Consider the following 26197-nt stretch of genomic DNA (forward strand, 5'->3'; position numbering starts at 1 on the left):
GGATGTTTCTGGACAGGACCATATAAACTCCAGGTGTAGATCTGAATGAATTGGATACATATCAGCAATATGTGGAAAATAGATATCCATATTCTTGCCAGATCTATGGGTTACGGCTGTTGGGGTCTAGGGAGAGTAGGGTAAAAGCACCTGGCACCAACGAGACAGTTTCAAGAAATTCTGCGTGACACAACAGACAGTTCACTATTTCAAACCTGGTACTTTGGCTGAGGCTCCACTTGTCCTCTCCAAAGCAGTCAGTGATGGGGAGCTTTTCCAGGAAACACACTAAACAATATTGCAAACAAGGACTTGATTCTTTATTGTAAGGGTTTAGTCAAACAAAAAAAAGGAAACATTTCAAGTCGGGCATTCAATTGCAAACAGACTACATGCAGTGAACCATTGATGTTCCATGGCTTTGATTGGGAGGTGCTAAACATTTGCAGTACACAATACAATGAACAACAAAGTATACATGACTATCAAATTAAATAAAGAAAAACATAACTAACTTCTGAAATAGACGTCCAAGAAATGTGCTTTTATCAAGTTATATTTTGTTGGGTTTGTTCGTTCTGATTGTATCCATCCAAAGTTACCAAATACAACATGGAACTGTTGAAAAGAATCATGCAAAAAGCATGGTAAATACAAAGTCTATAACATCTGCAAGATTGGATACATCTCAGAATTTGCATGGTGAATGAATAGGCTTGTAAACATATCATGTATTTGGCACATTTACAGTGACAGTAGGCCCATTCTGTGTATGCATTACATAACAGCATAACAGGCTGATTTTAACTGTAATACATTGAACCAAATTAGGATCTGCAGGATAACAAAACATAAAAGAATGGTAAACCACTTTACTTCATGCAGCCATTACGACATGCATGTTTAGACTATTTTGTAAACATTATGTAGAATCAACATTAAGACCTGGCCACGGTCACTTCTTTGATAATGGATCAACACAATGTAAACAATCAGCGCAGACTCAATTCAAACAGCACAAACAAAATAAATGCTATATTCCCAAAGTTACTCATAAGTGGTACAGTAGGCTCGGCTGTGATCTGATATTCTTGGTCCATCGCCACTCCGGTGTTCTTGCTGTGGGAAGAGACTAGTGTCTAGTAGTAGTCTGACCTGCGGTAATGCATAGGAGAGTAGTCCTCACTTCTCAGTATGTCTCTTCAGTACCAGAGGTGGGAATACTCAGTCGTCCTCCTCATCCTCATCTGGCTCCTCTATGGAGGCCAGGAGGGGGTTGTGTCTCAGGCAGGTCTGGAGGTAGTGCACCAGGGTCTGTTGAAAATGCTGGATGCTGCGCTGCTCCCTCAGGGTGTGGCCCTCGTCTGGGTACAGCTGCAAGGAGTAGTTTGCCTCTACCTTCACCAGACGGCTCAGGAGCTCCGCACTGTGCTGGAAGTGAACCCGTGCTGCATGCCCAAAGCCAAACAAACAAACACACGAGACACAATAACACAAATGATCAAGTAAGCATTCAGGTATTCATCAGTAGAATTTAATATTTCAGAAAAAACATGGACAAATGTACAGTGGGGGAAAAAAGTATTTGATCCCCTGCTGATTTTGTACGTTTTCCCACTGACAAAGAAAGGATCAGCCTATAATTTTAATGGTAGGTTTATTTGAACAGTGAGAGACAGAATAACAACAAAAATATACAGAAAAACGCATGTCAGAAATGTTATAAATTGATTTGCATTTTAATGAGGGAAATAAGTATTTGACCCCCTCTCAATCAGAAAGATTTCTGGCTCCCAGGTGTCTTTTATACAGGTAACGAGCTGAGATTAGGAGCACTCTCTTAAAGGGAGTGCTCCTAACCACAGCTTGTTACATGTAAAAAGGACACCTGTCCACAGAAGCAATCAATCAATCAGATTCCAAACTCTCCACCATGGCCAAGACCAAAGAGCTCTCCAAGGATGTCAGGGACAAGATTGTAGACCTACACAAGGCTGGAATGGGCTACAAGTCCATCACCAAGCAGCTTGGTGAGAAGGTGACAACATTTGGTGCGATTATTCGCAAATGGAAGAAACACAAAAGAACTGACAATATCCCTCGGCCTGGGGCTCCATGCAATATCTCACCTCGTGGAGTTGCAATGATCATGAGAACGGTGAGGAATCAGCCCAGAACTACATGGGAGGATCTTGTCAATGATCTCAAGGCAGCTGGGACCATAGTCACCAAGAAAACAATTGGTAACACACTACGCCGTGAAGGACTGAAATCCTGCAGCGCCCGCAATGTCCCCCTACTCAAGAATACATATACATGCCTGTCTGAAGTTTGCCAATGAACATCTGAATGACTCAGAGGACAACTGGTGAAAGTGTTGTGGTCAGATGAGACCATTGGACCATGGAGCTCTTTGACATCAACTCAACTCGCCGTGTTTGGAGGAGGAGGAATGCTGCCTATGACCCCAAGAACACCATCTCCACCGTCAAACATGGAGGTGGAAACATTATGCTTTGGGGGTGTTTTTCTGCTAAGGGGACAGGACAACTTCACCGCATCAAAGGGACGATGGACGGGGCCATGTACCCTCAGCCAGGGCATTGAAAATGGGTCGTGGATGGGTATTCCAGCATGACAATGACCCAAAACACACAGCCAAGGCAACAAAGGAGTGGCTCAAGAAGAAGCACATTAAGGTCCTGGAGTGGCCTAGCCAGTCTCCAGACCTTAATCCCATAGAAAATCTGTGGAGGGCGCTGAAGGTTCGAGTTGCCAAACGTCAGCCTCGAAACCTTAATGACTTGGAGAAGATCTGCAAAGAGGAGTGGGACAAAATCCCTCCTGAGATGTGTGCAAACCTGGTGGCCAACTACAAGAAACGTCTGACCTCTGTGATTGCCAACAAGGGTTTTGCCACCAAGTACTAAGTCATGTTTTGCAGAGGTGTCAAATACTTATTTCCCTCATTAAAATGCAAATCATTTTATAACATTTTTGACATGCGTTTTTCTGGATTTTTTGTTGTTGTTATTCTGTCTCTCACTGTTCAAATAAACCTACTATTAAAATTATGGACTGATCATTTCTTTGTAAGTGGGCAAACATAGAAAATCAGCAGGGGATCAAATACTCCCCCCCCCCCACTGTAGATGTTAAAAGCAAAGCAAAGTCTCACCGTCTGCAGTCCCATGTAGTAAGAGGAAGTTCTCATCTTTAAGCTTGTGAGCATCTTCCAATACAGAGGCCGTCTGAGGGGTCAAAACAGAGACAGGAATGACATTATAACATATAATAGATATCATAACAGAGGGCCGAACACACCCTCATTCACATCGACGGGGCTGTAGTGGAGCTGGTAGAGAGTTTCAAGTTCCTTGGTGTCCACATCACCAACAAACTATCATGGTCCAAACACACCAAGAAAGTTGTGAAGAGGGCACGACAGCACCTTTTCCCTCTCAAGAGATTGAAAAAGATTTGGCATGGGTTCCCAGATCCTTGAAAAGTTCTACAGCTGTACCATCAAGAGCATCCTGACTGATTGCATCACTGCCTGGTATGGCAACTGCTCGGCATCCGACCCTAAGGCGCTACAGAGAGTAGTGCGTACTGCCCAGGACATCACTGGGGCCAAGCTTCCTGCCATCCAGGACCTATATACTAGGCGGTGTCAGAGGAAGGCCAAAAAATTGTCAAAGACTCCAGTCACCCAAGTCATAGATTGGCAAGCGGTACTCGAGTGCCAAGTCTAGGTCCAATAGGCTCCTTAACAGCTTCTACCCCCAAGCCATAAGACTGCTGAATGAGATAGGGTGCAGGCCAGGCAGCAGGCAGTTAGCCAGCCTGCCAGCTTAGTGGAGTCTACCACTAGCACAGTCAATGTAGTCAGCTCAGTTATCCCCATTGAGACCGTGTCTGTGCCTCAATCTAGGTTGGGCAAAACTAAACATGGCGGTGTTCGCTCTAGCAATCTCACTGGAATAAAGACCTCCTCCATTCCTGCCATTTATGAAAGAGATTGTGATATCTCACATCTCAAAATAGGGCTTCTTAATGTTAGATCCCTGACTTCCAAGGCAGTTATAGTCAATTAACTAATCACTGATCATAATCTTGATGTGATTGGCCTGACTGAAACATGGCTTAAGCCTGATGAATTTACTGTGTTAAATGAGGCCTCTCCTCCTGGTTACACTAGTGACCATGTCCCCCGCGCATCCCCCAAAGGTGGAGGTGTTGCTAACATTTACGATAGTACATTTAAATTTACCAACAGAAAAATGACTGCATTTTTGTCTTTTGAGCTTCTAGTCATGAAATCTATGTAGCCTACTCAATCACTTTTTATAGCTACTGTTTACAGGCCTCCTGAGCCTTATACAGCGTTCCTCACTGAGGTCCCTGAATTCCTATTGGACCTTGTAGTCATGGCAGATTATATTCAAATTTTTGGTGACTTTAATATTCACATGGAAAAGTCCACAGACCCACTCCAAAAAGCTTTCGGAGCCATCATCGACTCAGTGGGTTTTGTCCAACATGTCTCCAGACCTACTCACTGCCACAGTCATACTCTGGACCTAGTTTTGTCCCGTGGAATAAATATTGTGGATCTAAATGTTTTTCCTCATAATCCTGGACTATCGGACCACCATTTTATTAAGTTTGCAATCGCAACAAATAATCTGCTCAGACCCCAAACAAGGATCATCAAAAGCCATGCAATAAATTCTCGGACAACCCAAAGATTCCTAGATGCCCTTCCAGACTCCCTCCATCTACCCAAGGACGTCAGATGACAAAAATCGGTTAACCACCTAACTGAAGAACTCAATTTAACCTTGAGTAATACCCTAGATACAGTCACACCCCTAAAAACAAAAAACATTTGTCATAAGAAATAGCTCCCTGGTATACAGAAAATACCGAGCCCTGAAGCAAGCTTCCAGAAAATTGGAACGGTAATGGCGCTACACCAAACTGGAAGTCTTCCGATTAGCTTGGAAAGACAGTACCGTGCAGTATTGAAGAGCCCTCACTGCTGCTCGATCATCCTAATTCTTCAGCTTAATTGAGGAGAATAATAACAATCCAACATTTCTTTTTGATACTGTCGCAAAGCTAACTAAAAAGCAGCATTCCCCAAGAGAGGATGGCTTTCACTTCAGCAGTGATAAATTAATGAAATTCTTTGATGAAAAGATCATGATCATTAGAAAGCAAATTATGGATTCCTCTTTAATAAATCTGCGTATTTCTCCAAAGCTCAGTTGTCCTGAGTCTGCACAACACTGCCAGGACCTAGGATCAAGGGAGACACACATGTTTTAATACTTTCTCTTGACACATTGATGAAAATAGTCATGGCCTCTAAACCTTCAAGCTGCATACTGGACCCTATTCCAACTAAACCACTGAAAGAGCTGCTTCCTGTGCTTGGCCCGCCTATGTTGAACATAAAAAAACGCCTCACTATCCACCGAATGTGTACCAAACTCAGTAAAAGTGGCAGTAATAAAAGCCTCTTGAAAAGCCAAACCTTGACCCAAAAAATATAAAAACACTATCGGCCTATATCGAATCTCCCATTCCTCTCAACATTTTTAGAAAAAGCTGTAGAAACTCACTGCCTTCCTGAAGACAAACAATGTATACGAAACGCTTCAGTCTGGTTTTAAACCCCATCATAGCAGAGACTGCACTCGTGAAGGTGGTAAATTACCTTTTAATTTAAATTTAAATGACCTTTTAAGACCAAGGCTCTGCATCTGTCCTCGTGCCCCTAGACCTTAGTGCTTCTTTTGATTCCATCGATCACCACATCCTTTTGGAAAAATTGGAAACCCAAATTGGTCTACACGGACAAGTTCTGGCCTGGTTTAGATCTTATCTGTCGGAAAGATATCAGTTTGTCTCTGTGGATGGTTTGTCCTCAGACAAATCAACTGCCAATTTCGGTGTTCCTCAAGGTTCCGTTTTAGGACCACTATTGTTTTCGCTATACATTTTACCTCTTGGTGATGTCATTAGGAAACATAATGTTAACTTTCACTGCTATGCGGACGATACACAGCTGTACATTTTGATGAAACATGGTGAAGCCCCAAAATTGCCTTCCCTGAAGCCTGTGTTTCAGACATAAGGAAGTGGATGGCAGCAAATTATTTACTTTTAAACTTGGACAAAACAGAGATGCTAGTTCTAGGTCCCAAGAAACAAAGATCTTCTATTGGATCTGAAAATGTATCTTGAAGGTTGTACAGTCGTCTCAAATAAAACTGTGAAAGACCTCGGCGTTACTCTGGACCCTGATCTCTCTTTTGACATACATATCAAGACTGTTTCAAGGATAGCTTTTTTCCTTCTACGTAACATTGCAAAAATCTGCAACTTTATGTCCAAAAATGATGCAGAAAAATTTATCCATGCTTTTGTCACTTCTAGATTAGACTACTGCAATGCTCTACTTTCCGGCTACCCAGATAAAACACTAAATAAACTTCAGTTTGTGCTAAACACGGCTGCTAGAATCTTGACTAGAACCAAATAATTTGATCATATTACTCCAGTGCTAGCCTCTCTACACTGGCTTCCTGTTAAGGCTAGGGCTGATTTCAAGGTTTTACTGCTAACCTACAAAGCATTACATGGGCTTGCGCCTACCCATCTCTCCGATATGGTCCTGCCGTACATACCTACACGTACGCTACGGTCCCAAGATGCAAACATCCTTATTGTCCCTAGAATTTCTAAGCAAACAGTTGGAGGCAGGGCTTTCTCCTATAGAGCTCCATTTTTATGGAATGGTCTGCCTATCCATGTGAGAGACGCAGACTCGGTCTCAACCTTTAAGTCTTTATTGAAGACTCATCTCTTCAGTAGGTCCTATGATTGAGTGTAGTCTGGCCCAGGGGTGTGAAGGTGAACGGAAAGGCACTGGAGCGACGAACCGCCCTTGCTGTCTCTGCTGTCTTATCCGGTGTCCTGTGTGAATTTAAGTATGCTCCCTCTAACTCTCTCTCTCTTTTCTCTCGGAGGACCTGAGCCCTAGGACCATGCCTCAGGACTACCTGGCCTGATGACTCCTTGCTGTCCCCAGTCCACCTGCTGTCCCGAGTCCACCCCAGTCCACCTGCTGCTGCTCCAGTTTCAACTGTTCTGCCTGTGGCTATGGAACCCTGACCTGTTCACCGGACGTGCTACCTTGTCCCGGACCTGCTGTTTTCAACTCTCTCTCTCTCTCTACCGCACCTGCTGTCTCTAACTCTGAATGATCGGCTATGAAAAGCCAACTGACATTTACTCCTGAGGTGCTGACCTGTTGCACCCTCGACAACCACTGTGATTATTATTATTTGACCCTGCTGGTCATCTATGAACGTTTGAACATCTTGGCCATGTACTGTTATAATCTCCACCCGGCACAGCCAGAAGAGGACTGGCCACCCCTCAGAGCCTGGTTCCTCTCTAGGTTTCTTCCTAGGTTCCTGCCTTTCTAGGGAGCTTTTCTAGCCACTGTGCTTCTACATCTGCATTGCTTGCTGTTTGGGGTTTTAGGCCAGGTTTCTCTATAGCACTTTGTGACATCGGCTGATGTAAAAAGGGCTTTAAAAATACATTTGATTGATTGATTGAACAATTAATCAAATGGCCACCCGAACTACTTGCATTGACACCCCCCCCCTTTGTTATTTTGTTATTTTGTTATTTTTATATTTAAAAAGGCAAGTCAGTTTAGAACAAATTCTTATTTACAATGACGGCCTACTCCGGCCAAACCCTAACCCGGACGACGCTAGGCAAATTGTGCGCCATCCTATGGGTCTCCCAATCACAGCGGTTTGTGATACAGCCTGGAATCGAACCAGGGTCTGTAGTGACGCCTCTAGCATTGAGATGCAGTACCTTAGAGCGCTGCGCCACTCGGGAGCCCCCAGCAGTGTAAAAACTTGGGAGTTTTTACACTGCTGATACTCGCTGTTTATTATCTATGCATAGTCACTTTACCCCTACCTTCATGTACAAATTACCTCGACAAACCTGTACCCCTGCACATTGACTCGGTACCGGTACCCCCTGTATATAGCCTCATTATTGTTATTTTATTGTGTTACTTTTTATTTGGTAAATATTTTCTTAACTCTATTTTCTTAAAACTGCATTGTTGGTTAAGGGTTTGTAAGTAAGGTTGTATCACATCCGGCCGTGATTGGGAGTCCCATAGGGTGGTGCAAAATTAACCCAGCGCTGTCCAGGTTTGGCCGTCATTGTAAATAAGAATTTGTTCTGAACTGACTTGCCTAGTTAAATAAAGGTCAAATGTTATTTAATAAAAAGTAAGCATATTGGTGTTTGTGGGTAAAGATGATCCTCACCAAGTATGTGTGCTCCTCCTTAGCTGGGGGACCTAGATACCTCTCTGAAAAGGCAGCACCTATAAATGGTAGAACAATTGTGCTAAGAATTAATGGCTGTTCTGTGCTAGTAAGTTTGACACTATTGTAAAAATGATATGGTCTTCACTCACTGTAGAGTTTGAAGTCTGTTATGGGAGCAACAGCGACTGCACATTTAAACAGCTGGTCAGTTGCAGCTAGCATCTTGAGGGATAAATAACCACCAAATGCCTGTAGAGAATAACATGAGCAACATAAAACAAAAATACTTATGATTAATGCTTTTGCAACATTATGTACAGTATATGGAACTGATGTGTGCACCTGGTCAGATGACCAAATAATATTGTTTAAATGTTTTCTTAGTAAACAAAGTAACCTTGCCATACAGGGCAATCCGCCGATCATCAATGTAAGGCAATTGCATCAACCACCTGTGGGGGCCAAACAAAATACATTATAGTTAATATATACATTATGGAACCAATTTTAGTATATGTAATCATGGCCCATAACATTGTAGGTTAGAAACTAACTCCACGACTCCTAGTTGATCTTTGACTCTGAGGGAACTGAGCTTGCGGGGATCCACACTACTGATCTTCTGTCCCCAGCCGACGCCACTCCTTCCATCCACCCAGGCTACGGCCACGTCATGAGTACTAGCAAGCACCTCAGGCCATCCCATAGCAAACTCCTCCGTCACCGACTGACTGCCTGGAACTCCATCCCTGCGTGACAACAAGAGGAACAGGGTGAGCTGGTTTGGAAAAAAAATTACATTTGGAAAGACTGAGCAAAGGGCAGGTGTTAAAGATTGTAAATGGGATGTGGAAGCCAAACAAGTGAATTTGTGGTTTAGACTGTTGGTCAACAATGGGGAAATCAATGTCTGTTCAAAGTTACGTAATAGGCCGTAAAACTGTAAAAGTGAATCCTTGATATTGGCTCATGTTATGAGGCTTAATACAATGTCATTAGCATGTTATAACACCATTGATGAGCTTAATTTATAATGCATACTAACTTACACAATGATGAGGAGAGGGAGCAGCTTGGCCTCATACCTCTGGGGCATAGACAGCTTCAGGTGCAGATCTAAATGAAAACAAACAAAGGTGGGCCCACACTCAGTCTCAGCTGAGATATACTATATATACATACGCTACCAATCAAAAGCTTGGGGTATTGGACATTTCCTGTTTTTTGAAAGAAAAGCACATTTTTATTCCATTAAAATAACATCAAACTTTGTTAATGTTGTAAATGACTATTGTAGCTGGAAACAGCTGCTTTTTATAATGGAATATCTACATAGGCAATCAGAGGCCTTTATCAGCAACCATCACTCCTGTGTTCTAAAGCCACATTGTGTTAGCTAATCCAAGTTTATCATTTTAAAAGGCTAATTGATCATTAGAAAACCCTTTTGCAATTATGTTAGCACAGCTGAAAACTGTTGTTCTGATTAAAGAAGCAATTAAAACTGTCCTTCTTTAGACTAGTTGAGTATCTGGAGCATCAGCATTTGTGGGTTCGATTACAGGCTCAAAATGGCCAGAAACAAAGAACTTTCTTCTGAAACTCGTCAGTCTATTCTTGTTCTGAGAAATGAAGGCTATTCCATGCGAGAAATTGCCAAGAAACTGAAGATGTCGTACAACGCTGTGTACTACTCCCTTCACAGAACACCGCAAACTGGCTCTAACCAGAACAGAAAGAGGAGTGGGAGGCCCCGGTGCACAACTGTGCATGAGAACAAGTACATTAGAGTGTCTAATTTGAGAAACAGACACCTCACAAGTCCTCAACTGGCAGCTTCATTAAATAGTACCCTGAATAGTCTGGGTAGAAGCTGTTATGACTTGGGGTAGAAGCTGTTTAGAAGCCTCTTGGACCTAGACTTGGCACTCCGGTACCGCTTGCCGTGTGGTAGCAGAGAGAACAGTCTATGACTAGGGTGGCTGGAGTCGTTGACAATTTTCAGGGCCTTCCTCTGACACCGCCTGGTATAGAGGTCCTGGATGGCAGGAAGCTTGGCCCCAGTGATGTACTGGGCCGTTCGCACTACCCTATGTAGTTCCTTGCGGTCGAAGGCCGAGCAGTTGCCATACCAGGCAGTGATGCAACCAGTCAGGATGCTCTCAATGGTGCAGCTGTAGAACCTTATGAGGATCTGAGGACCCATGCAAATCTTTTCACTCTCCTGAGGGGGAATAGGTTTTGTCGTGCCCGCTTCACGACTGTCATGGTGTGCTTGGACCATGTTAGTTTGTTGGTGATGTGGACACAAAGGAACTTGAAGCTCTCAACCTGCTCCACTGCAGCCCCGTCGATAAGAATGGGGGCGTGCTCAGTCCTCTTTCTCCTTTGTCTTGATCACGTTGAGGGGTAGGTTGTTGTCCTGGCACCACACTGCCAGGTCTCTGACCTCCTCCCTATAGGCTGTCTCATTGTTGTCGGTGATCAGGCCTACAACTGTTGTGTCATCGGCAAATTTAATGATGGTGTTGGAGTCGTGCCTGGCTGTGCAGTCATGAGTGAACAGGGAGTTGAGGAGGGGGCTGAGCACGCACCCCTGAGGGGCCCCTGTGTTGAGGATCAGCGTGGTGGATGTGTTGTTACCTACCCTTACCATCTGGGGGCGGCCCGTCAGGAAGTCCAGGATCCAGTTGCAGAGGGAGGTGTTTAGTCCCAGGGTCCTTAGCTTATTGATGAGCTTTGAGGGCACTATGGTGTTGAATGCTGAACTGTAGTTAATGAATAGCATTCTCACATAGGTGTTCCTTTTGTCCAGGTGGGAAACGGCAGTGTGGAGTGCATAGAGACTGCATCATCTGTGGATCTGTTTGGGCGGTATGCAAGTTGGAGTGGGTCTAGGGTTTCTGGGATAATGGTGAGCCATGACCAACCTTTCAAAGCACTTCATGGCTACAGACGTGAGTGCTATGGGTCGGTAGTCATTTAGGCAGGTTACCTTAGTGTTCTTGGGCACAGGCACAATGGTGGTCTGCTTAAAACATGTTGGTATTACAGACTCGGACATTGAGAGGTTGAAAATGTCAGTGAAGATACTTGCTAGTTGGTCAGCGCATGCTCACAGTACACGTCCTGGTAATCCGTCTGGCCCTGTGGCCTTGTGAATGTTGATCTGTCTAAAGGTCTTACTCACATCGGCTGCGGAGAGCGTGATCACAGAGTCTTCCGGTACAGCTGGTGCTCTCATGCATGTTTCAGTGTTATTTGCCTCAAAGCGAGCATAGAAGTAGTTTAGCTCGTCCGGTAGGCTCGTGTCACTGGGCAGCTCTCTGCTGTGCTTCCCTTTGTAGTGTGTAATTGTTTGCAGGCCCTGCCACATCCGACGAGCATCAGAGCCGGTGTAGTACGACTCGATCTTAGTCCTGCATTGACGCTTTGCCTGTTTGATGGTTCGTCGAAGGGCATAGCGGGATTTCTTATAAGCGTCCGGGTTAGAGTCCCACTACTTGAAAGCGGCAGCTCTAGCCTTTAGCTCAGTGCGGATGCTGCCTATAATCCATGGTTTCTGTTTGGAGTATGTACGTATGGTCACTGTGGGGACGACGTCATCGATGCACTTACTGATTAAGTCAATGACAGATGTGGTGTACTCCTCAATGCCATTGGAGGAATCCCGGAACATATTCCAGTCTGTGCTAGCAAAACATTCCTGTAGCTTAGCATCTGCTTCATCTGACCATTTTTTATTGATCTCGTCACTGGTGCTTCCTGCTTGAATTTTTGCTTGTAAGCAGGAATTAGGAGGAAAGAATTATGGTCAGATTTGCCAAATGGAGGGCGAGGGAGAGCTTTGTATGCGTCTCTGTGTGTGGAGTATAGGTGGTCCAGAGATCTTTTCCCTCTGATTGCACATTTAACATGTTGATAGAAATGAGGTAAAACTGATTTAAGTTTCCCTGCATTAAAGTCCCCAGCTACTAGGAGCACCGCCTCTGGGTGAACGTTTTCTTGTTTGCTTATGGAGGAATACAGCTCATTCAATGCTATCTTGGTGCCAGCCTCTGACTGTAGTGGTAGGAAAACAGCTACAAAGAATATAGATGAAAACTCTCTCGGTTGGTAATGTGGTCTGCAGCTTATCATGAGAAACTCTACCTCAGGCGAGCAATGGCTCAAGACTTCCATAGATATCGTGCACCAGCTGTTGTTTACAAAAATACATAGACCGTCGCCCCTGGTCTTACCAGACGCCGCTGTGCTATCCTGCCGGTACATCGTATAACAGCCAGCTGTATGAGTCATGCTTCACCATCTGGCAGTCCGACGGACTTATCTGGGTTTGGCGAATGCCAGGAGAACGCTACCTGCCCCAATACTTAGTGCCAACTGTAGGAATAACGGTCTGTGGCTGTTTTTCATGGTTCGGGCTAGGCCCCTTAGTTTCAGTGAAGGGAAATCTTAACGCTACAGCATTCAATGAGATTCTAGACAATTCTGTGTTTCCAACTTTGTGGCAACAGTTTGGAGAAAGCCCTTTCCTGTTTCAGCATGAAAATGTCCCTGTGCACAAAGCGCGGTCCATACAGAAATGGTTTGTCAAGATCAGTGTGGAAAAACTTGACTGGCATGCACAAAGCCCTGACTTCAACATCATTGAACATCTTTGGGATGAAATGGAATGCCGACTGCGAGCCAGGCCTAATCGCCCAACATCAGTGCCCAAGCTCACTATTGCTCTTGGTGGCTGAATGGAAGCAAGTCCCCACAGCAATGTTCCAACATCTTGTAAAAGCCTTCCCAGATGAGTGGAACCTGTTATAGCAGCAAAGGGGAAACCAACTCAATATTAATGCCCATGATTTTGGAATGAGATGTTTGACGAACAGGTGTCCACATACTTCTGGCGAAGTAGTGCATACAGAGATACATGTTCAAACGTCATCTAATAACCAGGGCGTTTATTTGCTTCAATCACTGAACACAACTGGTGCTTATTAGAGACAGGCTTCTATTTGAGCCAGGCGTCTGTTTCCTTAATGCAAGCTTTTGCTCAATAAAAGGTTGAAAAGACTACCACACTGTTTACTGTGACCAGCATGACCAGTATAAACATCAGAACAAACCCATAGCAGTCGCAGATCAGACTTCGCAAAGGCTGCCCGTCATTCACCCCCGATTTCATGTTCCCGCATCACACTTTCACTTGTTGCACCTTGTCGTGCCTTGTACCTCCTGTCGTTGCAGCAAGATCACAGCAGATAGACTTCAGTATTCAATGCTTGTCCTGGTCCCCAGGATGTCAGGAGATGCCTTGAATACCATCCACTAGGGGCAACGTGAGTACGCATTACTTTATTTTTAACCATCAAATTCTTTTCTGTTTTAACAACATTAACCCTTACCTACTTTCACTTCACCCAAAGACATTTATTCCCACACTGCTGTTTCATCCATGGCAATGATGTTGCTCTCCTTTATCTTCTTTTGTAAAATGTTTATGGAACTCGTAAACAATTCATTTAGACGCAGCGTTTATTTGCTGAAATGTGTGCTGATGCCCGACAATCAAAAGGGACAGGCTGCTATTCAAGACTCGGAGTTTAATTGAAGTTTTACGGTACACTGTAGCAGAGCTCATCAGTATTCTCCCCCTGAAATCTGTGTGCGCTCAACTAAAGCACCAGTAAATGAACTCCTCTGAGTCATGTGTGTCATTGTAACAATGAGTTAGTTCATTGAGTATGTGTACAGTGCAGACACCCACACACACACAATTTGCACACACACGTGAATAGCACACACACACACACACACACACACACACACACACACACACACACACACACACACACACACACACACACACACACACACACACACACACACACACACACACACACACACACACACACACACACACTGTCCTCCCCGCAAAGGGAGAGCATGAATCAGGCTCTCGCTCCCAATGGAGCCCTAATCAGCTAATTAAAGAAAGTATTTTCTTGATGGGTATGCTTCTATATTTGGCTTGTTATTTAGAGGCCTGATATAAGTGGAACCAGTCTGTTCTGTGACTATTTGAACCCACAACAGGCTCTGTTTTGTTATGTCAGTTAATGTGAATGATCATTTTAGACTCAGTGAGTATGGGCCCAGAGTGATATCACACGCTTACCGTGGTTGTCTGCTGCGAGGGTCTTGAAGACAGTCTCTGGGAGACTCTTCCCATATAGGGCCTCAGAGAGAGGTGTGTTGTCCTCCAGAACTACGTATCCTAAAGGAGATCATGCAAACATATATTGACATTTATACAGCCTATTCACAGCTACTCCCCCCTACCCAGTGTTTGAAACTGCTTTAAATTGTTCACTACCGGTTATGTTTGTTTGTACATACTGCCCTCTACTGGCCATTGTCAAAAGTGTCTGATGGTAGAAAAAGAGGAGCAGCCTAGTCAGAGGAACCAGACTGTATAACTCACTGGAGGGGTCCTTAGTGCTGTGAACTGTCACCTTGGGGACTCCGGGACCTGGAGAAACAAGAATCAAAGACAAAGAAAAGGAAAATGTACATATTTGATTATCCTTGATTCAAGCAGGAGGATGTGCTTGTGTGTGTGGGGCACCTACCTAGACAATAAAGTGTGAAATATGTCTGATTGGGGCTGAACTCTGCTTTGAAAAAGCTGCAACCATCTAGAAGGTAGCAGGTCAGACACTGACGTTGAAAGATCCCTTCGAGGTCCACACTGAGAGAGAGGAAGACAACAGAGTGACGAAATACCTTAAAGAACTAATGGATCTGAAACTATTCAGCTGTCCCAATCAATATCTTATTAAGGTTGTAAATTACACCTTAATTAAACAATAATACAATGATAGAAATGCTAAAATGAATAACTGAGTTGACTTCTCAAGCAAGAATACGACTGACTTCTCAAACAAGAATACGACTTTTCCAAGGTTGAAAATAAACGCAACTTTTTTAATAAAAACTCTATATCAGACCTCTCAATAACTATCTCTCTCCAAGGGTACGAAAAAAGAATGCATACACCTTCCCCAGAAAATCCACTTTAAACCAGACACCTTTCTCTCCCTCTGCTCTATCATCTAGTGAGGCCCAAAGCAGAGTAATAAAAAAACTATATATAACATATAAGGTGAATGGACCTGGGGAGCTGAGCACATTAATCACAAGTTGTGGATCAGTCTTTACGGCTGCGTCCCAAATGGCACCCTATTCCCGATACAGCGCACTACTTTTGACCAAGGCCCATAGGACTCTGGTCAAAAGTAGTGCACTATATAGGGAATAAGGAGCCATTTGGGACGCAGTCTTTACATCCTGGTGACGCATTCTCTACCACAGCACCATCCCATCCACTGAGTTGGCTTGGTCCCCTCTCTGATAAATGTGTTAGGTGGGCAGTCTGCCTAAAGTGCACTGGAGAGGAATGGCTTCAGCTGCTGCACTATATAACCCTTCAGCTCACACCTCACTTCTCTGATCATCCACCTTCTCATGAAACCCAAAAGTTGTTGAGCCACCATTGCTTTGACTTGAATTTCATGTAACTAGTTTTGTTTCGTTGGCTGCTAAACTAATATCTTTGTCTTAAAAAATCGGAAATTACATTCCGTAAAACAAGGGTATGTTTTAATAACTAAAACGTCTTGATTTAGGATATAAAGCCAACTTGACTTTTTGACAGGGGATGGCCTCACCTGTACAGGTGTCTGCTCTGTCTGGATTCTTCTGTGCTGAGGAAGTAGCTGCAAACAGAGAAGACATAGTGATGCAGTCAATAGGAAACAGTCAATCAACTCCCATCTTCCAGGACCGCTGAATGTGGAGATACTGTTTGTTAGTCCATCTGGTATTTATGATTTACACGCTTCACTCAACAAATTCATGGTATCAGTTGATTCAGACACTCTCAATAAATGTGAATTACAGAACATGCCCAGTGATTTGAGTCTGACTTTGACTCCATTGTCTATACAGCAGAATGTACAGAATATGAATGCTGTGCAGTATGAGTGTCTTGCTTGCAGGCAAACAGCCTTGCCAGCCACCATATGGGCAATTCCCAGCTAGCACATTTGGTTCCTTGGAAGTTGTGGGAAGGTTTTTGGTTTCACATTGGTTGTGGGAACGAAGCCATGAGTTTCCTGACTGGTAAAACTGAACGTTTAGTAAACGTTTTGTAAACATTTTGAAAACAGAAGTGAAAATGTATTCTGTTTTGGGAACATATATTTTTAGGTTGCAGGGAGGTCCTGAGAACATTTTACTCTGGTTCCCTTAAAGTTTTCCTATATGTTATTTGGTGGTTTTCAAAATACTCCCGTAAAACTTTCACTGAATATTTCAATAAGACTTCTAATAACGCTTCTAGCTTATTTTGTATACAATTTTCTGAACTCCAAGCACACATCATTTCTTTCTTTCTTTCTTTCTCTCTCGGAGGACCTGAGCCCTAGGACCATGCCTCAGGACTACCTGGACTGATGACTCCTTGCTGTTCCCAGTCCACCTGGTCGTGCTGCTGCTACAGTTTCAACTGTTCTGCCTGCGGCTATGGAACCCTGACCTGTTCACCGGACGTGCTACCTGTCCCAGACCTGCTGTTTTCAACTCTCTAGAGACAGCAGGAGCGGTAGAGATACTCTGAATAATCGGCTATGAAAAGCCAACTGACATTTACTCCTGAGGTGCTGACCTGTTGCACCCTCGACAACCACTGTGATTATTATTATTTGACCTTGCTGGTCATATCTGAACATTTGAACATCTTGGCCATGTTCTGTTATAATCTCCACCTGGCACAGCCAGAAGAGGACTGGCAACCCCTCATAACCTGGTTCCTCTCTAGGTTTCTTCCTAGGTTCTGGCCTTTCAAGGGAGATTTTCCTAGCCACCGTGCTTCAACACCTGCATTGCTTGCTGTTCGGGGTTTTAGGCTGGGTTTCTGTACAGCACTTTGTGACATCAGCTGATGTAAGAAGGGCTTTATAAATAAATTTGATTGATTGATTGACATAGAAATACATTTCCTTAGGCATTAATCATGCAAATACATTTATTTGTTATTGTGACACGGCGTTTGTGAAATTTGAACCTATGATCTTCTGTTGTCTATCCGTGGAATTAGTCCACTGCGTTACCAGAATGGAGCTAGTGCGCATGTTTTTTTACACATACAAAGCTGTTCATTTTAGTCTATTCAAACAGACCCCATTTCAAAGGAAACAAGCACTCATTAAGATCAGGTGTGGCCAATTAGTGGGCGTGGCCAACACACTTAACAAGATAGAATTTTGTTGATGCTGAGAATGGAATGTATGTTTTTAAATAACATTGTTACTGAAGTTTTGTGTTTTTTATGGAAAGTTTTCTTAATGTTATGAGAATGGAATTTTTGGTTTATAAGTGTGAATGAATATATATATATATATATATATATATATATATATATATATATATATATATATATATATATATTTTTGTATATATATTTTTTTTACATTGACAGACTGTATAACGTTCTCAGAACAATTTGAGAACATTACTTTAATAGAACCATGAGGAAATCTGTAGGAAACGTTATGCTGAAATACTGAAATTCCCACACAAGAATATTGTTTCTTAACGTTCCATTAACTATTTGAGAACATTCCCAATGTCAAACCAGTTGGAGAACGTTCGTAGAACATTACCGAAATTGAAATTAAATGTAATCATGTTTGAACTTTTAAGAAACATTCTGTTAAAGTAAATGAAATTCCAAAATCTCAAGTTCATTAAATGTGCAGAAAATGTTCTACAGCCAAGCAACTATTCTGCACCATTCCCAGAAAGTTGTGGTTAGGTTGTATGCTAAACAACCATAGGACAATCACGCTATCACCAAGCTCTAAGAAACAAATGGTTCTCAGAACATTATGTGCTAGCTGGGTTGGGACTTTGTGCAACCATCTGGCTACACCTTCCGGTTCCCATCATGCTCTATGAGGATGATGCGAGCACACACACATGCACACGCACACACACTACACCTCAATTTGTCTAAGCATAAAGGACTTGTGCCCCGAGCCTGGTACTGACAGAATAAAACAGTGGACCGCTCAGTCGAAGACCATCTAATCCTGTCTTGTTCAGTTTCAGCTAACTTGATCTGAGCGAAAACAAAGCCAGATCTGTTTTAAGTGAATACTACATGTTCTCTTTAACTTAAATCCATTAACTTTTAGGGATCATGGGCTAGTTCTTTAAAAGGGCAATAATACCCGTATGTGTTTTTCTGTCCTAATCATTGTTCTACAACCTTAGCCTACTTGCAGGGTTGAGTAAGTTACTTTCTAAATGTAATCTATTACAGTCACTAGTTAGTTACCTGAACAACATTTTTATCAGTGATGTAACTTTTGGATTACCAAAAGTACTTTCAGTTACTTTTTTGATTACTTTCCCCTTAAGAGGCATTAGAAGAAGACAAAAAGGATCTATCAAACACATTTGGTGTATTATAGTGGTCTCAGACTAGCTGACCACAATGCTGAATTGAATGTCATTGAGAAAACAGAAAGGTGTCAGAATGTATTTTTTTTTTAGCAAACATCCATTCTGAGTTTAAAAGTAATCCAATTAATCATCTAGTTTTTCAAAAGTATATGTAATCTCATAAAAATATGTTTGCTTGTAATGTAACTGATTAGTTACATAAAAAATAAGATTACATGTAACTAACAACATGTAATCAGTTACTCCCCAACCATGCCTACTTCTCACTTCTAATCATGTAAAGCAAATAAATATAAGCCCATATCGTTTTAATGATAATTTCTCAGAATGGAATACTTTGCCCCAGCCTTTAACTATGCCTGTATAAAATTTTAAATAGATGTGGGTTGAATCTAGCATCAAATTGCAGAGGCTCTCACATACAGTTGAAGTCAGAAGTTTACATACACTTAGGTTGAAGTCATTAAAACTCGTTTTTCAACCACTCCACACATTTCTTGTTAACAAACTATAGTTTTGGCAAGTCGGTTAGGACATCTACTTTGTGCATGACACAAGTAATTTTTCCAACAATTGTTTACAGACAGATTATTTCACTTGTAATTAATTGTATCACAATTCCAGTGGGTCAGAAGTTTACATACACTAAGTTGACTGTAACTTTAAACAGCTTGGAATATTCCAGAAAATGACGTCATGGCTTTTGAAGCTTCTGATAGGCTAATTGACATCATTTGAGTCAATTGGAGGTGTACCTGTGGATGTATTTCAAGGCCTACCTTCACAACTCAGTGCCTCTTTGCTTGACATCATGGGAAAATCAAAAGAAATCAGCCAAGACCTCAGAATAATAATTGTAGACCTCCACAAGTCTGGTTCATCCTTGGGAGAAATTTCCAAACGCCTGAAGGTACCACGTTCATCTGTACAAAAAATAGTACGCAAGTATAAACACCATGGGACCACGTAGCCATCATACCGCTCAGGAAGGAGACGCGTTCTGTCTCCTAGAGATGAACGTACTTTGGAGCGAAAAGTGCAAATCAATCCCAGAACAACAGCAAAGGACCCTGTGAAGATGCTGGAGGAAACAGGTACAAAAGTATCTATATCCACAGTAAAACGAGTCCTATATCGACATAACCTGAAAGGCCGCTCAGCAAGGAAGAAGCCACTGCTCCAAAACCACCATAAAAAAGCCAGACTACGGTTTGCAGCTGCACATGGGGACAAAGATTGTACTTTCTGGAGAAATGTTTTGAAACAAAAATAGAACGTTTTGGTCATAAAGATCATCGTTCTGTTTGGAGGGAAAAGGGGGAGGCTTGCAACCAGAAGAACACCATCCCAACCGTGAAGCATGGGTGGGTGGCTGCATCATGCTGTGGGGGTGCTATGCTGCAGGAGGGACTGGTGCACTTCACAAAATAGATGGCATCATCAGGAAGTAAAATTAGGTGGATATATTGAAGCAACATCTCAAGACATCAGTCAGGAAGTTAAAGCCTGGTCACAAATGGGTCTTCAAATGAACAATGACCTTAAGGACAACAAAGTCAAGGTTTTGGAGAGGCCATCACAAAGCCCTGACATCAATCCCATAGAAAATATGTGGGCAGAACTGAAAAAGCACGTGCGAGCAAGGAGGTCTACAAACCTGACTCAGTTACACCAGCTCTGTCAGGAGGAATGGGCCGAAATTCACCCAATTTATTGTGGGAAGCTTGTGGAATGCTACCCGAACCGTTTGACCCAAGTTAAACAATTTAAAGGCAATGCTACCAAATACTAATTGAGTGTATGTAAACTTCTGACCCACTGGGAATGTGATGAAAGAAATAAAAGCTGAAATAAATAATTCTCTCTACTATTATTCTGACATTTCACGTTCTTAAAATAAAGTGGTGATCCTAACTGGGAATTTTTACTAGGATTAAATGTCAGGAATTGTAAAAAACTGAGTTTAAATTTATTTGGCTAAGGTGTATATAGACGTCTGACTTCAACTGTACATGTTATGCTATGTAGCATCACACACAGAGGCTCTCACATACATTTTCCCGTTGTCCTCGTCCAGGGCACACAGCACAGTGACATCCCAATTACCGGACGTCAGAAAGCGAGGAGGGACAGAGGGGATGGCAGGCTGTGTCACATTGAAGGAGAGAGAAAGAGAGGATGATGAATACAGAAACAGACAGACTGCCAGTGGAGAGGAGATGCAGAGAATAACATTGTCAGCGAAATGTAGTTATTCAGACACATACAATTCAGATACACAGTCACAGCTACCTAAAATAATCACTGCCTAGACAAGACTTCAGTTCTCTGCTATTAAAATCTGTATAATCACATACTGTTGTATGTCACCCTGTTGAAGGCTTAACAATCAGTCTGACGTTAAACCATTGGAGGATGACACAGGGGTATAAAACTTTATTGCCCTCACACTGACCTGCGCAGGGAGACAGGCAATGTGGCGGAACTCCCCTCGGGCACCCTGCTTGGCTGGCAGTGTCAAATAAAACCAAGAGCCATCGGATGAAAACAATGGCACCTCCTGTTGGACAAATGAGACAGGCATGGTCAACAAAAACAATCCAGGAAAAATCACAGGCAGGTCGATTGAGACTGTATCAGCATACCAGTTTCAATGAGTAGCAGATTGTGGGAAATGAGTGACGCCTACCTGTCGTTGGTTTTGCATGAAGTCCATGACCATTGTGTGTTTCTGTAAAGAAATGTATCAACATAATTAAGCAGCCAACATTAATATTGTAATGAATCCATAAGGACTGGTTGGAGAGAGATGGCAGAGAAATGCTGCAGCAGATCATTGGAAATTCATCACAGGCAGTATAATTGACCTTATTTAAGCTGGAAGGAAGAGATATGGTGGCTTACGAAAATCAATCCAAACCCGCCAGAGTGTAAAGGAGATGAAAATGCTATAAAAGTAATGCATGGCAGCAGAGCGAGGAGACCTTATCGAATTACTTTGAAGTGACCTTTGACCTCTCACCTCTGAACATGCCCCTGTGGTAGCCTCACACACACAGAGCTCTGATTGGTTCTGGGCCCGGTTCAACCAACGCACCACCAGACGAGTGCTGCTGATCCACTTCACCATGGAGATGTAGCTGTCTCTAGGGAGACGTTTGAAGAAAGAAATACAGGAAAATAACGTTTCTTGGACAGTAAAATATAAACATTAACAACATTAGTCCTTAGTTGAGCTACAGTATGAAGTTATATTTTGGAGATGGTACCTGGCCCTGAGAGAGTCTGGAGGGATCATCTCTAGAGTGTGAGCTGGACCATAGAGATTCACCACAAACAGGCTGACTGTGGGGATAGTGGAGCCTGCCTATCCACATAGATACACAGATTCAGACTATTACATTAGTATCACATTAGTTAGATGACATGACAGTCTTGGAACTTTTACACATTGCATTATTGGTTAATTTATATATTTTAAAATCAGTGTTTACCTTAGGGTAAGGAAAGAAAACATTGGAGGGATAGACTCCACCCAGGAAGTAAGGTATCTCCATTAAGGGTGTGGCAGAGTTGTTGATGGTGAAGTATGCCAAGCGAGCGCCATCTTTGGACCACCAGTGGGCAGAGTAAGTCAAGAGCACTTCCTCTGTAAACATTTTACAAGAGAACAAAGCAATCAGTTTCAATACACATTTGTTACTCATGGAAGTCCAATTGTTACACATTGCCAATAGTGCAAAACAATGTATCAAAGTCATATATTATCTGCAATACCATACATCTCAGTAAACAGTTTTCAAAATGACAAACCTCATTTTGCAAACAGTTGTCAATTTTGGAACAGTTGGCAATCAATGGCTATGATAGAGATAGGTTAAAGGAAAACTCCACCCAAAAACAATATTTTGGTCTTTGTTTCATTACTCCATTGTTGACATAGTCCCGAAATGTTTTGCTTGTCAGCACTCGAGTTGTCAAGATAGGCGACTTTCAAAATACATAAATCATCTCAGTATGTTGCATCATATGATGCAAAACGCAGCATCTTATGATGCAAAATGCATCATACAGGGATGAGTTCTGTTTTTTGACAGTTACATATCTTAAAAACTTGAGTGCTGACCATGGAGTTGTTTTCCTTTGAGGTGTTAGTCGATGTAGCTGCAGTATCTCTTACCTTCATACATCCAGTCGGATAGACCGTTGACCACCAGCCCCTCTCTGCCTGTGGATGTGAGGCGTAGGGGCTTACTGGTCATGGCTGGCTGGTAGTAGATATCTCCTTCAAACACATAGGCCTGGCAGCAACAGAGAGACAGTACTAATCCATTATCAGAGCAAGCAGATTGAGAGCTCGGTGTTGGCCGGCTGAATCAAACGTCCTATTGTTTCCAAGTGGGAATGCATCAGCCAGCCAAGTTAGAGGCCAATACATCTCAGCTTGCCACTGACTGAATGTGTTGAAGTGCAATTGGAACACAAACATTGCACTGAAAACACTTTACATTCATAACACATAATCCAATATTAATCTGCAACAAACACTGAAATGTTGTTTTTTAATCATTATAACGCAAATATTAAACACAGCTAAATAGAGGTGTTCTAGATTTGTTGTGGTGTTAAATGCATTTCTAGTCCACCAGACACTGTTGAGGTGGGATGCAGAATGATTGAGAGCTGCTGCCTTACCAGCTGGTTCCCCTGCGGTCCCCAGGCGGCGTACTGTATCCCTGCCTTCTCCCCCGCTGGAGAGTTAAGCTCCAGCAGATCTCTGGGACAAACACAGAATCCCCCCCATTAGGAACGAACGGCCTGGCTAAAGCCACTAGTGGATTACAGAGTAGAACGTAGATCCGTCCATGCCTGTTCATAAGCATTTGATAGATATCGTAAAAAAGACAAGATGCAAATGCAAAACCATACAGAGACTGAGATCGGTTCATGCAATGGATCAATACCTCTTTCAATGCATTGGAACAGCACTATGTTCCTCCTAAAAACAGGCAGGCATCTTGTAACAAGACATAACCAGGCATTTCATTTTTGTAAAATGAGCAGATCCTTCTGAATTTCTTCAAGAGGCATTTATGCTCCTCACAAGGCCCAGGCTTTCATCCGCAGATACAGGAGAGCTCTTCTTTACTGGTGGGCCAGCAGGTAGGAGGAATCTCTGGCTGTCAATTTCCCAGCTTACTCTGATAGTTAACTACAGTCAGTAAGAGTAATGGACATGTCTGACATAACAGATGACGTTCAGATGAAAAGAGACACACTTGGAGGTGCTTGGTCAGTCGAGGCCAGGGCCCGCTTGCGTTGGCAATACACATGCCCAGTGCAGCCCATGCATTAGCATTCATTGTCTACAGTACCTACCCATTAGCCACATTGTAGATGGCATAGGATGCTGTAAAGGACTGAGAGAAAACCTGTTGGAGGTAGAGGACATGATGGGCACAGTGGTCCAGAGTTACTCAAGAACACACTCAATCTCAAGCACAGACACACACACTACAGTTAGACCATAGGACAATCCAATTAAGTGAATGAACGGCAAACAATTCCATCAATCACACTGCACCGTCGCAAACATCAGTTCTAACTACCCAGTCAAACAGCTCAAACAATGATAACCCAGTCTCTCCTTAACAGAGAATAGGAGACATTAGAGGAATGATGTCATGTGACGATGAGAAAGATAGGGAGCATGTCTTTCTCTAACCCCGAAGTAACATAATTACAGCCAATATCCCTGAGATTTAAAAAGATCCAGAGGGGTAACTCATCTTGACCAGTGATCAGCTAGGCATGCTGAAGAGGACACTCCATTTCTAAAACAAAGACTTGAAGTGTGTTGTTGGCCCACTAGCTTCTTAAAGAAGCCAAGGGAAAAGCTTTGGAAAGCGTGTCCCTAATCTAATTGAATGTCACGTCTCCGGTAGCATACTTAACAGTGCAATTGGATTACTTCCCATATTGTTAGTCCTCTAAACTGAGAAACACAGAGAGGCAAAGGAGCATGACAATAAAACGAAGGGCTATGTTTCACACCAGAAAATGTCAGCCTGGGAGAGAAAGGTCACTTTCCTACCAGCGGGACATTGCTTTTGAGGAAAAGGCCACTGCACCCAAAACAAACCACAATAACAACAGAAAACAGTCAGATCTGAAGAAAAGTGAGGCACAGAGGTAAAGGATGAGGGTCTGAGAAGAGGAGTTTACGGCTATTTAACAGGTCACAGAGCGAGCAGTGGGGTGGCAGTGTAACGAGACGAGTCCCTCCCGCTGGGTGGAGGGGTGTCGCCTTATCACTCTGGTTAATTAGCTCTTTAGGAATTGTCAACATAGAAGACAAAGATATGGCTCATCATTTATCATTAGGGGAGGAAAGAAGGATACTGCGTGTGAGGAGGGGACTGTGTGTGTATGTGTGCATCGGCGTGTGGGTGTGTTTGTGTGTGGCCGTGCGTGGGCGTGCATGTGTGCGTGCGTCTGTCTCAGTGTGTGTGTGTGTGTGTGGGTGCATGTCTGAGAGCGTGCGTGTGTGTTACAGTTTCTGTGTGTGCTCGTGGGCGTGGGCGTGGGCGTGCGTGTATGTATCTGTGCTCACCCTTGTATGCGTGTCTAAGAGAAAGAGAATGAATTCTAATGTGGCCGCGAAGTAGGTAAGTCATAAATCTTTCCCCAGTGTTCCGCCAGATTGTTCTGCTTCCCCCCATGACTTTACCCCAAATGGAGGAGCCACACTGTAAACAGACCAGTGTGTGTGTGCTCACGTGGGACCTGGCAACAATGGGACAGTAATGAGATTACAACAGTCCTTGTATGAGGCGAGATATTGGTAGGTATTGTTGCGCTGCAGTAGAGTCATTCCATCAAGAAGTGTAACTTGATTTTTTTTTAAAGCTTGATTGTACAAAATTGTAACATTATGTCATAGAGAGCACATGTTCAACTTCCTGAAAAACACTTTCCCCTCTCAAGAGGTTAACTCCATTGGAATCAGGCATCCCACAGCAAAACAAGCTGAAATTCACTCATTTCATTCATCTGCTTGGACTGTCCTCATATTTAGCCTCACAATGAAGTGTTGGACATTTTCTTTTCAGGACAACCTGGGCTGCAAGTAGAACACAAACTAATTTGACATAAACAGTTGCATGCACGAGTTTTATTGATAAATGTCAATAAAACAAATTGGTCTGCCAAGCAAAAATCTGATAAAAAATGAATTTATATGAATGCTGTAAGAAGAAAAATTGTTTGCTCAGTGGGATATGAATATCAAA

The 26197-nt window shown here is 42.9% G+C and overlaps 1 protein-coding gene across 2 annotated transcripts in view; it reads right to left on the reverse strand.

Moving 5' to 3' along the window:
- Positions 1-298: 298 nt before the first annotated feature.
- Positions 299-26197, reverse strand: part of LOC106567174 (inactive dipeptidyl peptidase 10) — a 41630-nt gene continuing 15731 nt past the window's right edge. The window contains exons 6-25 of one of the 2 annotated variants that reach the window (XM_014136178.2): positions 24285-24337; positions 23601-23682; positions 23086-23206; positions 22400-22554; positions 22175-22272; positions 21928-22051; positions 21595-21636; positions 21361-21465; positions 20960-21051; positions 16106-16153; positions 15008-15126; positions 14860-14907; positions 14554-14652; positions 9431-9497; positions 8936-9130; positions 8779-8833; positions 8531-8630; positions 8379-8437; positions 3179-3251; positions 299-1448 (exon numbers count right to left, since the gene is read on the reverse strand). In XM_014136178.2, the coding sequence (XP_013991653.2) occupies positions 1225-1448; positions 3179-3251; positions 8379-8437; positions 8531-8630; positions 8779-8833; positions 8936-9130; positions 9431-9497; positions 14554-14652; positions 14860-14907; positions 15008-15126; positions 16106-16153; positions 20960-21051; positions 21361-21465; positions 21595-21636; positions 21928-22051; positions 22175-22272; positions 22400-22554; positions 23086-23206; positions 23601-23682; positions 24285-24337 (1959 nt within the window). In that variant the 3' untranslated portion in view covers positions 299-1224. The remainder of the gene's footprint in view (positions 1449-3178; positions 3252-8378; positions 8438-8530; positions 8631-8778; positions 8834-8935; positions 9131-9430; positions 9498-14553; positions 14653-14859; positions 14908-15007; positions 15127-16105; positions 16154-20959; positions 21052-21360; positions 21466-21594; positions 21637-21927; positions 22052-22174; positions 22273-22399; positions 22555-23085; positions 23207-23600; positions 23683-24284; positions 24338-26197) is intronic. The other variant, XM_045693233.1, reaches the window with a different exon arrangement.

This window comes from Salmo salar, chromosome ssa13, assembly GCF_905237065.1.
Source record: "Salmo salar chromosome ssa13, Ssal_v3.1, whole genome shotgun sequence".
Taxonomy (NCBI): domain Eukaryota; kingdom Metazoa; phylum Chordata; class Actinopteri; order Salmoniformes; family Salmonidae; genus Salmo; species Salmo salar.